At 43.7% G+C, this 13376-nt stretch overlaps 1 protein-coding gene across 2 annotated transcripts in view; it reads left to right on the forward strand.

Annotated features, from left to right (window-relative positions):
• The first annotated feature begins 3359 nt into the window (after positions 1-3359).
• The window catches only part of MTR (5-methyltetrahydrofolate-homocysteine methyltransferase), a 95099-nt gene continuing 85082 nt past the window's right edge, over positions 3360-13376 (forward strand). Inside the window, exons 1-5 of one of the 2 annotated variants that reach the window (XM_073672544.1) lie at positions 3360-3560; positions 5970-6184; positions 6667-6756; positions 10652-10721; positions 13102-13194. In XM_073672544.1, coding sequence (XP_073528645.1) covers positions 3527-3560; positions 5970-6184; positions 6667-6756; positions 10652-10721; positions 13102-13194 — 502 coding nt within the window. In that variant the 5' untranslated portion in view covers positions 3360-3526. The remainder of the gene's footprint in view (positions 3561-5969; positions 6185-6666; positions 6757-10651; positions 10722-13101; positions 13195-13376) is intronic. The other variant, XM_073672545.1, reaches the window with a different exon arrangement.

Genomic DNA, 13376 nt, shown 5'->3' on the forward strand with positions numbered 1-13376 from the left:
TATGGGTTTCATCTTCACCGCCTGTGACAGCCACTCTAGATTCTTCTTATGAAACCAAGCCTTTGTGGACATTGAGGTTGGACGGTCCATTTAAGCTCAAGCTTCAGCTTCCTTGTATAAGGTATGATGTTTTCCTCCTAGGATTTCCTGAAACTTGATTGAATCCATCTTGCCTTCCACACACTGCAAGTTTAATTGTCAGATGAATCAAAGCAGCCGCAGAGAATGACTGAGCCACCGACTTGCTTCCCTGTAGGCAGGATGTTCTTTTCAGCATTGGCTTCATTCTTCCTCCTACAAACATACCGCTGATCCATAGGCTGAAAAGTTCCAGTTTTGTCCCATCTCTGCACAATACAGAGTCCCAAAATATCTGTTTGTGGCGCCCTGCAATGTCAGGTGTCACAAATGTCTGTGAACTCTAATGGTGAGAAGTAGGTCTTCAGCCATTTTTACACACAATGTAATTTGTTTAAGGGCTATTGTGAAGTCTGGTGGGTAGCAGACGAGCAGGAGAACTACCGAGCCCAAGAGAAGCAACCCTGTACCCCTGGGATTGGGTGGTGCTGGAGATCAAGGAGGCCAGCCAGTGCCTTTGCTGTGGTTGCTGTTGGAACTCCAGTGAAATCTGTACAGCCAAATGAGATACAGTGTCCTGCGCAGCTCAAGTAGTGCCCAACTGCCAGGCAACGTCAGTTAGGGATCAGAGGAGAGGGGTCTTGATACAATCCTTATTTGACAGCAGTGTGAAGAGAGATGAGGTACTTTCCTGTAAGCATGAGGTGCTGTGGATGCCAAGGTCCAGGCAGAGAGGAGACGTTTAGTGCAGGTATAGTGGTATATGCAGCGGGAATGAGGAGAGCTGCTACACATTGCTGGAAAAGAGCCAGCTTCATCACGCCATGAGAGGCTGTTGGCTCTGTGTAATGAATAACTGTGGAGAGCTGTAATCATCATCAACTGCTCCAGTAAAAGCGAGTATTTTTCCAGCTGTACCTGAGATCTGGACATTTCTTATTAAGACAGGCTGATCCTGCATCCCTTCCACAACTTTCCCCTTTTCATTCTGCTGAGGACAGCCGGCGAGACCACCGTGACAGTTGGCCGCCATTACACCCCGGCTTGATGGAGGCTGACCCAGACATGTGGCTTATTTATATTGTTTCGTGCATACTGGACCCAACTTTTCTTGTGCTTCTGGGTCCCAAGAGGTATATGTTGTAAGGTTTGGGGATGAAAACCTTTAGAGTTTAGTACGTGACTTAGGATATGAGCAAACGACGTCTTTTTCAGTTGGGTCTGAAACTTTCCTCAAAAAGCACTCGGAAGATGCTCAAAAGAACGAACATATGCATTTCTACGTGAAAAAAACCTGCTGTCCATATGTTCATTCTTTTGAGCATCTTTTAATGACTTTCGGTTTTCAAAGACGCCAAGCAGTTAAAGAGTGAGCAGACCACTATTCAGGCGTTTTCCATTCTGAAGACACTCTCTACAATGCATATAAAGGGGAAGGCTTCTCAAAAACATTTTTACTTCAGACACAGCTAGCAATTTCTTAATTGTTGAACAGTTAAAAAAAATGCCCCCATCGCACTGGTAAGATGCTAAAAATAATGCTGCTGGCCAAAATAGTTGAAAAAATAGCTCAAGTAACGACAAAAGAAAATGCTAAGAACACATATTTCTCTTGAACAATTTGGTGGGTTCGATCCCCTGAAAAAGACATGTAAAAATACCGTAACTGTAAAACTGAAATCTCAGGTCCTCCTGCCACCAAATCTTGCTGCAGGTCCTTTGCAAGGGTTTTTGACTACCTGCCTCCTTAGGGATCTGGACTCTGGAGCACTCAGTGATTGCTTCTTCTTTCTGCCAAGTCCTGGTAGTGTATCCAGGATTCATTAAAGTGGTGATCCGGTACCTAAAATCTCTTTTCTAAATATCTGTCTTTATATTAAATCACTTTTGTAATTAGTTGTATTATACAACACTCTACATTTCTCCCTATCTAGCTAATCCACAAGTGTGTTGTTGTTTAACTTCCGATGACGTTTAATTTGAGAGGAGCCTCAAACAGGACTTCACAAGAGGAAGCTGGGCCTGCACTCACTCCCGGCAGCGTCCATCGCCCCTCCTGGCACAGGATGTCCTCAGAAGGCATAGCTGCACTTACTACAGTTTCTCGCCCACTGAATATGATCTGGATCTTTCGTGACAGAAGCTGTGGGAGAGGTGAGCGCAGCGCTGGCATTCTGCTTTTTTCCCCACTGCTGCAGCTTCTAATTATGAAACAAGATGTTAGTGGGGGGAGGAGATAGAAACAGTGAGTGACACCAGCGTCGGCCCCTTATGATGATTCGTTACAGGGCAGCGAAAATACACGGAATCAAAAACTTTTAAGACACCTCCGGTTCATTAGGAGGTATGCGCTTGATGAATCGTGGCCTTTGGGTCTACATGTAGCTATCGTTTCCTTCCAGCTACTCAGAGCTTGATCAATGACGTTTTACACACCAGTTGTAATGAAGGCACCGCTGGAGCACCTATCTTAGTGAATTAGAAGCTTCTTACAAGTGTTGTGCACCTTCGTCAGAAATGTTACGCCAGGCAGTCAGGGGCTTGAGTACACTTCAGGTGAAATTTACGCCACTAAAGTGACATACATTTTGATGAATTTACTAGGCCGGCCCCATTACGTCCCATCCCACTCTGAGTTACGTAAAAATTTTGCAACATTTTAAAGTGTTTTACACTAGAAAACTGGCGAAAACACCTCGATGAGTTAGGGGCCTTATGACCCCGTCAGCCGGACGATCATATCGCAGTGCACGGACTGGCCGCCGGCTCTCCAGACCCGAGTGTGACAGCATCTATGTAGCTGTCAGGGGAGCCGCCGGCCAGTCCAAGCACTGTGATGTGATCGTCGTCCGTGTTGTATTGCCGTCTGACTGCGGCCTTAGTGTTTTGTAGGAAGCTTTCATTTGAGCACATAAACGCGCCATTGGGGTCTGAGGTCTGCATTCATTATGGTTCAGGGGTGTCATTATCCACATGCCTCAGGATGGCACCATGCCCTGTATAAATGGGAGGGCACATACACTACTTCCTATAGGTTGGCACATTCTTTAGCCTGCAGTGCAGGGTGCCCCCCGGGCAGAGGCAGCAGGGGCACAGGACGCTCTCCTGCCTCCTCCATCCATGACCTGTGCCCGGTCATGTAGAGAGTGTATTTATGTACACTGTGACTGAGAAGCTGCTGGACTCCATGACCCGATAATATCCCTCCTGAGTGTCACTTGTCCCTCTCCGGTCTCTAACGACTACGAGGCTGCTGAGGAGTCTCATTCCCACCGCGCTCCGAGGCGGCCCCTGGGCATGCGCAGTAAGTCCCACAGCACAGGAAGCAGCAGGCTGCAGAGTGCAGACAGATACCGGCGCCGGGACTCCGTGTCAGGACACGCTGCTCCGCTGTCTTCGTTCCGTGCTGGGACCAGCGTCGCCATTCCTACTCCAGCTTGTAAGAACCATGCCGCCCACTATCCAGCAGCCCAGCACTGCAGGTAATGGTGGTGGTGGGTGCGGGTCCTGTCCCGGCGGAGAGGACATGTACAGGGCTTTAACGGGACGGGATCCTGGGGAAGGAAGTGTCCTGGAAGCTTAGTGTCATGGGGTCAGGTCCAGTGATGCAGGGCTGAGATGTACGAACATCAGTGCAAATGGGAAAACTTCAGTTATCTGACAGGTGCTGAGGCATAAATCACTGCAGTGGCCCATATATGGCGCACAGGATCCTGTATACACGGCACGCACAGGGTCCTGTAGATTTGGAACGTAGGGTCCTGTAGATTTGGAACGTAGGGTCCCGTGTGTACAGCGCTCAAAGTAATTGCTAAGTCACTTTACTCTATGAATTAGGAGCCTTGGATGAGTGGTGTACACTGCTGCCATGACCTCACCACAAATCCTACTCCGGTCCCTACTGGAGCAACATTTGTGGCATAGTGAACTCTGTCACTCCTCGTGAATTTGATTAGCGATGGTCGTGGGCTCTGTCCCACTCAAGCTGTCAAACAGTCGCAAATCGTGAGCACTGAGTGACTAAAACATAACACCCGAGCATGCTGAAGATACTCAGCGAGCACCCGAGCATGCTCGCCGATAGGGTTAAAAGAACATACTCGCTCATCACTAGTAAATTCCTCTCGTTGTCTTTATTGCCTGTCGCTGACCACTCACAGGCATCATGTGACCCCCGGCTGCAGCCGGCTCTGACATCCGCTGTTGTCACGTCAAGTTCCGGCTGCAGCCGGGCGTGACCCAGTGACGCGCGCCGCCCTTGATTGATGGGCTGTGGGCAGGGTTTCACCGCTCGTCTCAGCCCAGCATCCACCGCGCGCTTTCCCAATGAATGCAGAGGAGAGAGAAAGCGCGCTGTGGATGCTGGGCTGTGGGCAGGGTTTCACCGCTCGTCACAGCCCATCAGTCAAGGGTGGCGCGCCTCACTGGGTCACGCCTGGCTGCAGCCAGACTTGATGAGCAGTCAGCGATAGCGCCACTCACAGGCAATAAAGACCATTTACAGAAACACTTATCTCCACCATTTAAATACATTGGGGCATTTTATATAGTAGTGGACAACTTCTTTATTTCCCATTCACTTCCTATTGGAGTTACTAAGACCACTTTGCGCCACCTGCTTACTGGTTTCCAGAGTCGTTCCCTCCAATGAAAAAAAATATGCTTTCTTCCACCTTAAATGGCTGAGGGGGGAATAACTATGTGAGCACATTTTTATTTTGGTTTACTAAACCCATTTAGTCACATGCATGGAAAATAATCTAGAATCACAGAATAGTAGTAAATAACATAGACTTTAGAGAAAGCAGATTTTATTGCTTCAGTCCTCAGTATACTTGTACTGTCTCCATGCTCAGGAACGATACTCACTATTATAACCGTTAAGGTTCCTCCAGCATGTTATTTTCTGAGAGGGATTAAGCACTATTTGTAAGAGTGTTTTTATGAGAACAACCATTGAGCCGGCAGGAGGTTGTTCTCCATATCTCCACCTCAGGGTGTGATCTGGGGTTTAACTACAAGGCCTGCTGAGGCATTAGTTCTTCAGTGTATTTGGAGAGAGGAGCTCCAGACAGGAGATGTGTGTTCTGTACTGACCTGAACCATGTGGAGTTGCTAAACTCTGAGCAGGTGGACCCCAGATAACACAAGGACTGTGCTGTTTGTGACCACTTTAGTTTTGTTTGTTTTCCCGTTTTGCCCAAAGGGCTGTGTTTATTTTCATGGACTCCATGTTGGTTTATGCCACATTATAATAAAAATAACCCCAAACAAACAAACCGAACATCCAGGTCATAATGCAAAAATAAATGAAGAATTAGCCAAACATTGTGTTAGACTAAAAAACCTTTATTACAAAAATCAATAGGTTCTTGGTGGCACTAAAGAAAAAGTGCATACACGGATCTATAATAAACCCATAATGTCTTAGTATAAAATACAAACGTAGAGACACTGGACCAAATTGCACCATGGTACATTGATGCTGTAAATGCAATATGGGATATACATTGTGTTACAACCACCACTTAATATGCACAAGTGAAGTAAGTGCAAAGTGGCCCTATCAAACTTTAATTATATATGTGGTCAGTAACCAAAGGGCAACAAAACCCATAGAGCTGGACCATCACTGGTGTAAAAATACTGAAAGTGGAATCACAATCTGTTTAGATGAATAGATTCTATGTACAACCTTTGAACTTCCCAAACTGCTAATTGCATCAGCCCTATAATCATGGGCATTTGTTTGCACACAACATCAAATGGAAATATCTCAATACCTGGTGGTCCGTCACTCCGTGTACTGCACACTGACCCTGAAAAGGGGTGTTTTGTTGCAAGATATGAAAAGGATTCTGTTTGTAAATTGTACCAATATATATTTTCAGCTGTCACTCAAGTAAGCACTCATGAAGAACTGGAATCAATCCTTCGGGAGCGGATAATGGTCTTGGATGGAGGGATGGGCACCATGATCCAACAGCATACTCTGTCAGAAGAGTCCTTCAGAGGGCAGGAGTTTGTAGACCACTGTAAATCGTTAAAAGGCAACAATGATCTTTTAAGCATCACTCAGTCGGATGTAATCTACAAAATTCACAAGGTATTTCTGCATCTCTGTAATGGGGCTTTCACATTGCGTTCAGGCACTCGTCCAGTGGCTCCGTCGGGACTTACATCCGAACCACCCCCAAATTTGCATTCTTGCGTATGCGCCGACGGGGCGATAGACTATATTGATGTAGACAGAGTGAACGCGCGCTCTGACGTGTCTAATTTTCGGGCATGTACACCAGGCTACTGGAGTTGGACACTCAGACATAGTAGACTGCTTCTGAGTGTCCGCCTTCAGTAGTCATATACGCCCAAAAATGATGCACGTCAGAGCCCATGTTCACTCTGTCTACATCACTATAGTCTATTGCTCAGTCGGTGCAAATTTGCTGGTGGTTCGGATATAATCCCCGATGGAGCCGCTGGAAGGGTGCCTGAGCGCAATATGAAAGCCCCTTCGAATTTCACCTAGAAGAAGAAGAAATAATCATCTACTGTCTACAAAGTTTCTTACTGAAGTGTCTTTTGTAGGAGTACTTAAACTGTGGAGCAGATATTGTGGAAACGAACACCTTCAGCAGCACGAGTATCGCACAGGCAGACTATGGCCTTGAGCACTTGGTAAGATTCCTTGTTATCTCTGTGAACATGTGCTCGCGCAGCAGCTGGACTCACATTTCTGTCCCTGATCCCATTGTACATTGTTACTGGAAAACAATTATTTTATCATCTTAGAAATATTTATCACAGGCAAGTATTTAACACTTCATGTGAGATTATTAACCATTTAGTTCTGAAAATAATACCTAGTTGCATTATTATGGCAAAAGTACGCCACAAATGCAGTCTAAAAGCACCGTCCGTTCACTTCAAGCTTTCTCTGACATGCCTCTAAGGCTATGTGCCCACGATGCAGAAATGCTCCGGATTTTTTCCTGAGCGTTTCTGCATCTCCCTGGCAGAAAAAAACGCATGCGGATTGTACATGCGGATTGTACATGCGTTTTTCCTGCCAGGGACATGCGGATGTGAAGCGTTCTTCACATGCATTTCCGCATGTGGGTTGACTAGTGCTTTCCAAGCGATTTTAGCATCACTTGGAAAGTGCTTTTCCACTTGGTTACACTATATAAATCCATGCAAACGGCATGGATTTATATAGTGTGACCCGAGAGAATGTCAAAAAATAAATATATACTTACCCTCTGATGGCTCCCACAGTCTTGATTCCCTCCGTTCTCCCTTGCCGGCAGCGGTACACTGAAGGACCTACTGACGTCGGCGTCGAGTGACCCGTCACATGACTATGACGTCAGCGCAGGTCCTTCAGTCCATCGCGAACTGCCGGCAAGCACAGACAAGGAGACCGGGGGCCGCCAGAAGGTAAGTATATATTTATTTTTTATTTTATTCTTTTTTTTTTTTTTTTTTTACTGTTTTCTATGGTACCCAGGTCCGGGAGTCTCCTCTTCTCCAGACCCGGGTACCATCCGCACATTAGAATGCATGGAATGCGCATCTACATATACAGTGATGCGTAATCCATGCGGTCTAATGCAAGTCAATGACGGCGAAAACGCAGCACTTACGCAAAATAATTGGTAGTGCTGCGTTTTTTTCCGCAATGATAATCCGCAGCGGAAATTGCACAGCACATGCGGATTATCATTGGGGAACATGGCAGGTCTTCTACCATGCCTTTTTAAAGCGTTTCTGCAGCGTTTTTGCCGCTGCGGAAACGCTTAAAAAACGCATTGTGGGCACACAGCCTAAGGCACAAAGGATGTTTAGAGGTACACATTCCATTTAAAAGGAATCTGTTAGCAGGTTGTTTGCTATGTAATCTGAGGTCAGCATGAGGTAGAGGCTGAGACACAGATTTCACTGACTTGTCACTGGACTACAGGGCACATGAGCCCTGGTCTGACCACGCTCCCTCCTCTGATAGCTCACTGTCAATAAACAATGTACACAGAAAGCTTTAGTGTGTGTGGGGTTAGCTTTTTGAGCTCTGCTACATCTAAAAACTCGGTGTCACATCTGCTGCACCCAGTAAACTAAGTGATACACCACTGCAATCAGGATCTCTCTTCATATATTATTCTGCAATCGGATGAGGGAGCAAAAACCCGGTGACAGATTCCTTTTAAACATTGACATTGTCAGAAGGCTTACACGTGGCATCTAACCTCATCTTATACAGGTTGTCTGGTGATGATACGTTCATCTATGCTCAGGGTAGGGGATAACTTGTAGATCGGTGGGGGTATGACTGCTGGACCCTTCGCCAATTGACAGTTTTTGACACTTTTATCCCCTTTAGAGTGCGTTCCCACTTTCAGGATTTGCTGCGGTTTTGACGTGGCATATTTATGCAAAGTCAAAACCGCAGCGGCCAGATATTACAGAATAGCGGATGGATTTCTAGAAATCCTATGTCCACTATGCGTCTGTGCACCTGCGGATCATCTGTGGAAACTGACATGCGGCGTGTCTTTAAGACCCGCAGCATGTCAATTTCTCTTGCGGGTACGCATGCAGATTTTCCCCATACACTTGCTTAGATAAGAAAAATCTGCATGTGTGTAAAAAAAAAAAAAAAAAAAAAATCCGCTAATTTGCATAAAATAATGCGGAAGTTAGGCAGCGTCAGGGCCGCAGCGGGTCCTGGACGTAGCCTTAGAATTGAGCAGCAGTGTGCATGCTCTACCATCGCTCCATTCATTATCTATAGGGTTGCATGATATTGCATTCGGCAGTCCAAAAGAGAATGGATGGTGCAGTCATTGAGCATGTGTACTGTCACTCCAAAGTAATGGGAATAAGTGCTCTGTTCTGCCAGTGGGGCTTCCATCATGTAGACCCCAACCGATCTATAAGTTAGCACCTACTCTGTAGATAAGGTGAAAACTTATTTTCACCGGACAACTGATTTAACTGCCGTTTCCATATTTTGTTCATCACTCCTTTAAGGGTGGAGTAGTCTTTAGGCCCCCATGCACATTAGATTGAAGTTAGCTGATCTTGCCGATTATTGATGGGTGTGACTGATGGTCTAATGTGAATGAGGGCACTGGCCGACTGATGATCGGGGTAGATGTCCATTGCACATGTCTGATTTTGCACTGCCGATCGCATTGTTCTCCCATAGATAAGCTACTGATTGAGGTGTTGGTCAGGTGCCTTCTCACAGAGAACACAGGAGCGCTCGGCCAAGCGAGTACTCCTGTGTATGGGGGTGTCGGCTGAGATGACAGTGACCGAACCATTGCTTTGCCGATAGCAATCTAGAGATTGCTTACTTCTGTCCACTGTTGGTGACTGACCATTCCTTGTTCAATACAATTAATTCACTATAGCGAAGAACTAATGGTCATGATCAGCCACTTTTTTGCAGAGCGTAGGTACCCCTTGTGTTCCTAGTGCCTTTACTGTAGCTTCTGCTGGACAGCACATGGGGTGAATCTCTGAATTCTCAGGAACTTCTTTTCCCCTATACCTGGCAGTATAGAAAACTGCATTTCATCCATCTATGTGAATATCTCCTTATAAGTGACACCTGGTCCTTCCTTTCAGTGCTCAAATGTGGCTTACAGCAAATTGACATTTTTTTTGCAGCCAATACTGGTACAGGCAGCACGTACAACCATGTTGTCTGACAAGTGACCCATCTCACGACTGCTGTCTGTAAACCCAGTCTGAAAATAAGTTATGAAGATGAGAGAAAACCAGGCTCGGACTGGCCCACAGGAGAACAGGAGAATCCTCTGGTGGGCCCCTGTGCAAGAGTAAGCCACTTACCCGCAACATGAGCAGTAGTTAGCCAATACATTGACTAACTATATATAGACAAGGGCAGGATATCATTCATTCAACAAACTACCTAGTTTATTTTTAAATAGAAACTGAAGTAAATTTGTAGAAGAGGGTAATATAATATTTGCATGAAGCTGAACAGTGCACCGCAGTCTGACACTGGATAGAACAGATTACAAAGATGTGTGACAGTGATTAGCGAATAGAATCTGCTCATCAGTTACATTTGGATAGCTGGTTGACAAAGGCCAAGGCCCCATAGTGATAATGCATGCCACTATTATAGCTCAGTTTTACCTATGAGGATTCATGTCAAGCTGAGGTACCTGCAATTTTGTGATTGCTAAAACTACAACATTATTTTGTGAGTTTTGCAATCACCTGATATTGTACTGTGATTGCAAGATGCAATAATCACTGCATAGAAAACCGTTGTGGAGCACGGATTTTACATTGTCACACTGGTGATATCAATAAGTAACTTTGATATTTTAGCAAATTAAGAAGTACTCCAAAACTTGTGATGTGTCGGAAGATAACTAAATATGTACGGTTGTTGGGGTAAAGAAATCCTATCACTAGAACTTATTATTTTACAGGTAAATTTCCAAGAAGAACAGTACATTGCTTCTTACCTTTGATCCCATACTGCTTTATTGCACATATCCCAGGATATAACTGATGTCTTTATATTTTCCAGGCCTACCGAATGAACAAGGTCTCTGCAGAAGTAGCAAGAAGAGCAGCAGATGATGTGACGCATGAGACAGGTGTGGATTTTAGTGATCCATTATTTCGGTTCTATCCACAGTTGTTTAAGCTTTCAGCTTGGGATTCAATGAATCCTAATGCATATTCTTTCAATATATGCTGATCATACCTTTAAAAGGGTTGTCCCTTGTTTTTGGGCCCATTTTTTAAAATAACAATGTGGTCTAAAATAATAAAAAAAAAAAAAAAAAAAAAAAGAAAAAGCGCATTCACCTATCTGATCCCTGCCATTTCTCCGCACCATTACCAATTTTCCCCGCTAGTCTCCTTGCTTCTTCTTCCAGCAGGGAATGTCGGATAACCATCACAGGTCAGTTTCTTAGCTGATTGGCTAAATATAATGGACAACCCCTTGGTGACATCTAACGTCTTCTAATGTCCCCATGTTATCTAATGCTATCAACCACACTGCTTAATACATTCCCTTTTAGTGTAACAGGCAATAATGCTCTGGAATGCAAAGTATTTGAACATTACACTGACAATCATACGCTTGTAGGGGAGGTGGACAGAATAATAATAAAGAAATTACTAATACTTTTTTTTCTGATTAAACTTTATCTCCTTTCAAAAATAATGAAACCATTTTTTCCACTTTGAATTTGGTATAGCCATAAATATAGAATAAATCTTGCATATTATTTATACTGCCTGGCAAAAAGAAATTGTAAAGAACATTTTTTTTCATTCTTCTCTTGAAAATACTGCTTAAAGTTAATACAATAAATCCAAAAGAAAACCACAACTTCTCGCAAAAATAAGCAAACCCTTGGACAGCTTTATCAATGGTTAAATAAAAAAGTATGGCTCTTATAATATGTTTGAGAAAAATCACTGCTGGCGTATGGGGTAGCAGGGAATTTTGGCAGGAAAAATCCACAGATAATTGTGTAGATTTTGGTGCAGATTTTCTTGTTCAGCTTAAAAAAAAAATCCCACGATAACACTGCCGTGCTCTCCTGCCTGTCTCTACATTTTGGCCTTCAGTACACAAAGACTGACGGTGAATAGGGTAGCATTACCATGGGAGCAGGAGAATTTTTTTTTGTTTGTTTTTTTAACTTAAAACTGTTTTTATTTTATGTTTACATCTGCAAATCCCAGACAATTTACAGTAAAATATGTAAGAATAGGATTTAATTCTGCTGCACATGGCTGAGATGAGATAAAACCCATCCACTTTGAGCTAATGTATTCTGCTGCATATATCTCATCTCTAATTCCAAATGAAAAAACTTGCAGAGTTTTCATCTGTCCAGTGTGGATGTGCGCTAAATAGGTGATTTCCAAATCAATTCTGGAGCGCTATTGGCTTTAAACATCTAGGTGGTCCGCACTTTACTCTGCAATGACGTTCTAAAATGTCATTGTAGAGTAAGCTGCTTGCACGAGATCATGCTGCTGCTGCAGTGGGGAGTCGGTTTGTCAGACACATCCAGACTCCCCATAGAGAAGGCAGAGATGCTTTATCACCATCTCTACCATCCTTATCGCTCTATACACAGCACTGAATATTTGCTGTCTATACAGTATAGGAAACACTGTCAGTGCTTTCTCCTCTGGACCCACCGGTCGTATGATCGCTGAGTGTAGGGGGAGATCAGGAGCTTCTGGGTTCTAGGAGATCAGGCGAGTTTTGCTATGAAATCAGGAAGCTGAATTTCCCCTGTAATTGGGGCTAATATACTTTTCTCCGTTACAGGGAAATCCGAAATAAACCTATATTAATATGTTAAAATGCTAACCCAAAAGGTCTTTTAAGACCTTATGGGGAGCACAGTGAGTGAAATAATAAATGAAAAAAAAAACACATAAAACAAAACTGAAGAAAAAAAGACCGCTAAGAAGAATCACTGTTTTTAGCCACACACATATTGAAAAAAAAATGTCCAATATATAAAAATAATTTTTACGAAAAGGGAAACACAATTTAAAAAGCTTAGTAGGGTCATATTCTTTGTGGTCATAAAAAATTTGGAAGTAGACACGTATTTTGTATTTTTCTTTACATATATCCTTGATGTCATAAAATAAAAAGGAATATAAAAAAATATGCCCTATGTATCGCGACAAAAGGTAAATTTATTTGAATATCCAAACGAGAAATTTTAGAACTGTTAAAAGCTCATGTAAGGAAAAACTCAAAGATATGCCTGGCCGGGAAGGGGGAAAAATGTCACGGTCCTGAACTGGTTAACGGTGTTGGCCTACAGAAGGATAGGTGATAAATGTATGAGCTGTGGTCCTGTGTCCCATGGTTTAATGGAATGGTGGCTGCTCCTTTCATTGTCTATGGGACTGATAAAGATCATCAATCACTTTACCTATGAAAATAACTAGGGATGATTATGGTAATTGGTATAGCTTTCTTCATTTCAGGAATAAAGAGGTTTGTGGCTGGAGCTATGGGGCCAACAAATAAGACCCTGTCGGTTTCCCCTTCTGTTGAAAGGCCTGACTACAGAAATATCAGTAAGTTTATGTATTTGTATTGTTTGACTTGATTAAATATGATTGTCTTTTATTCACAGCACACTGGGTTATTACTGTCAAGTTTAGCTAGTTTAGTATTGTCAAGCTATCCCTTGTCCGTAGGGTAGGAGAAAACATGATTGACCTTCGCTCTAGTTACATGGGTCTCTGTAGAACCCCGG

Source organism: Phyllobates terribilis, unplaced genomic scaffold (assembly GCF_046119375.1).
Source record: "Phyllobates terribilis strain yellow unplaced genomic scaffold, ASM4611937v1 Scaffold_3__8_contigs__length_932513732, whole genome shotgun sequence".
Taxonomy (NCBI): domain Eukaryota; kingdom Metazoa; phylum Chordata; class Amphibia; order Anura; family Dendrobatidae; genus Phyllobates; species Phyllobates terribilis.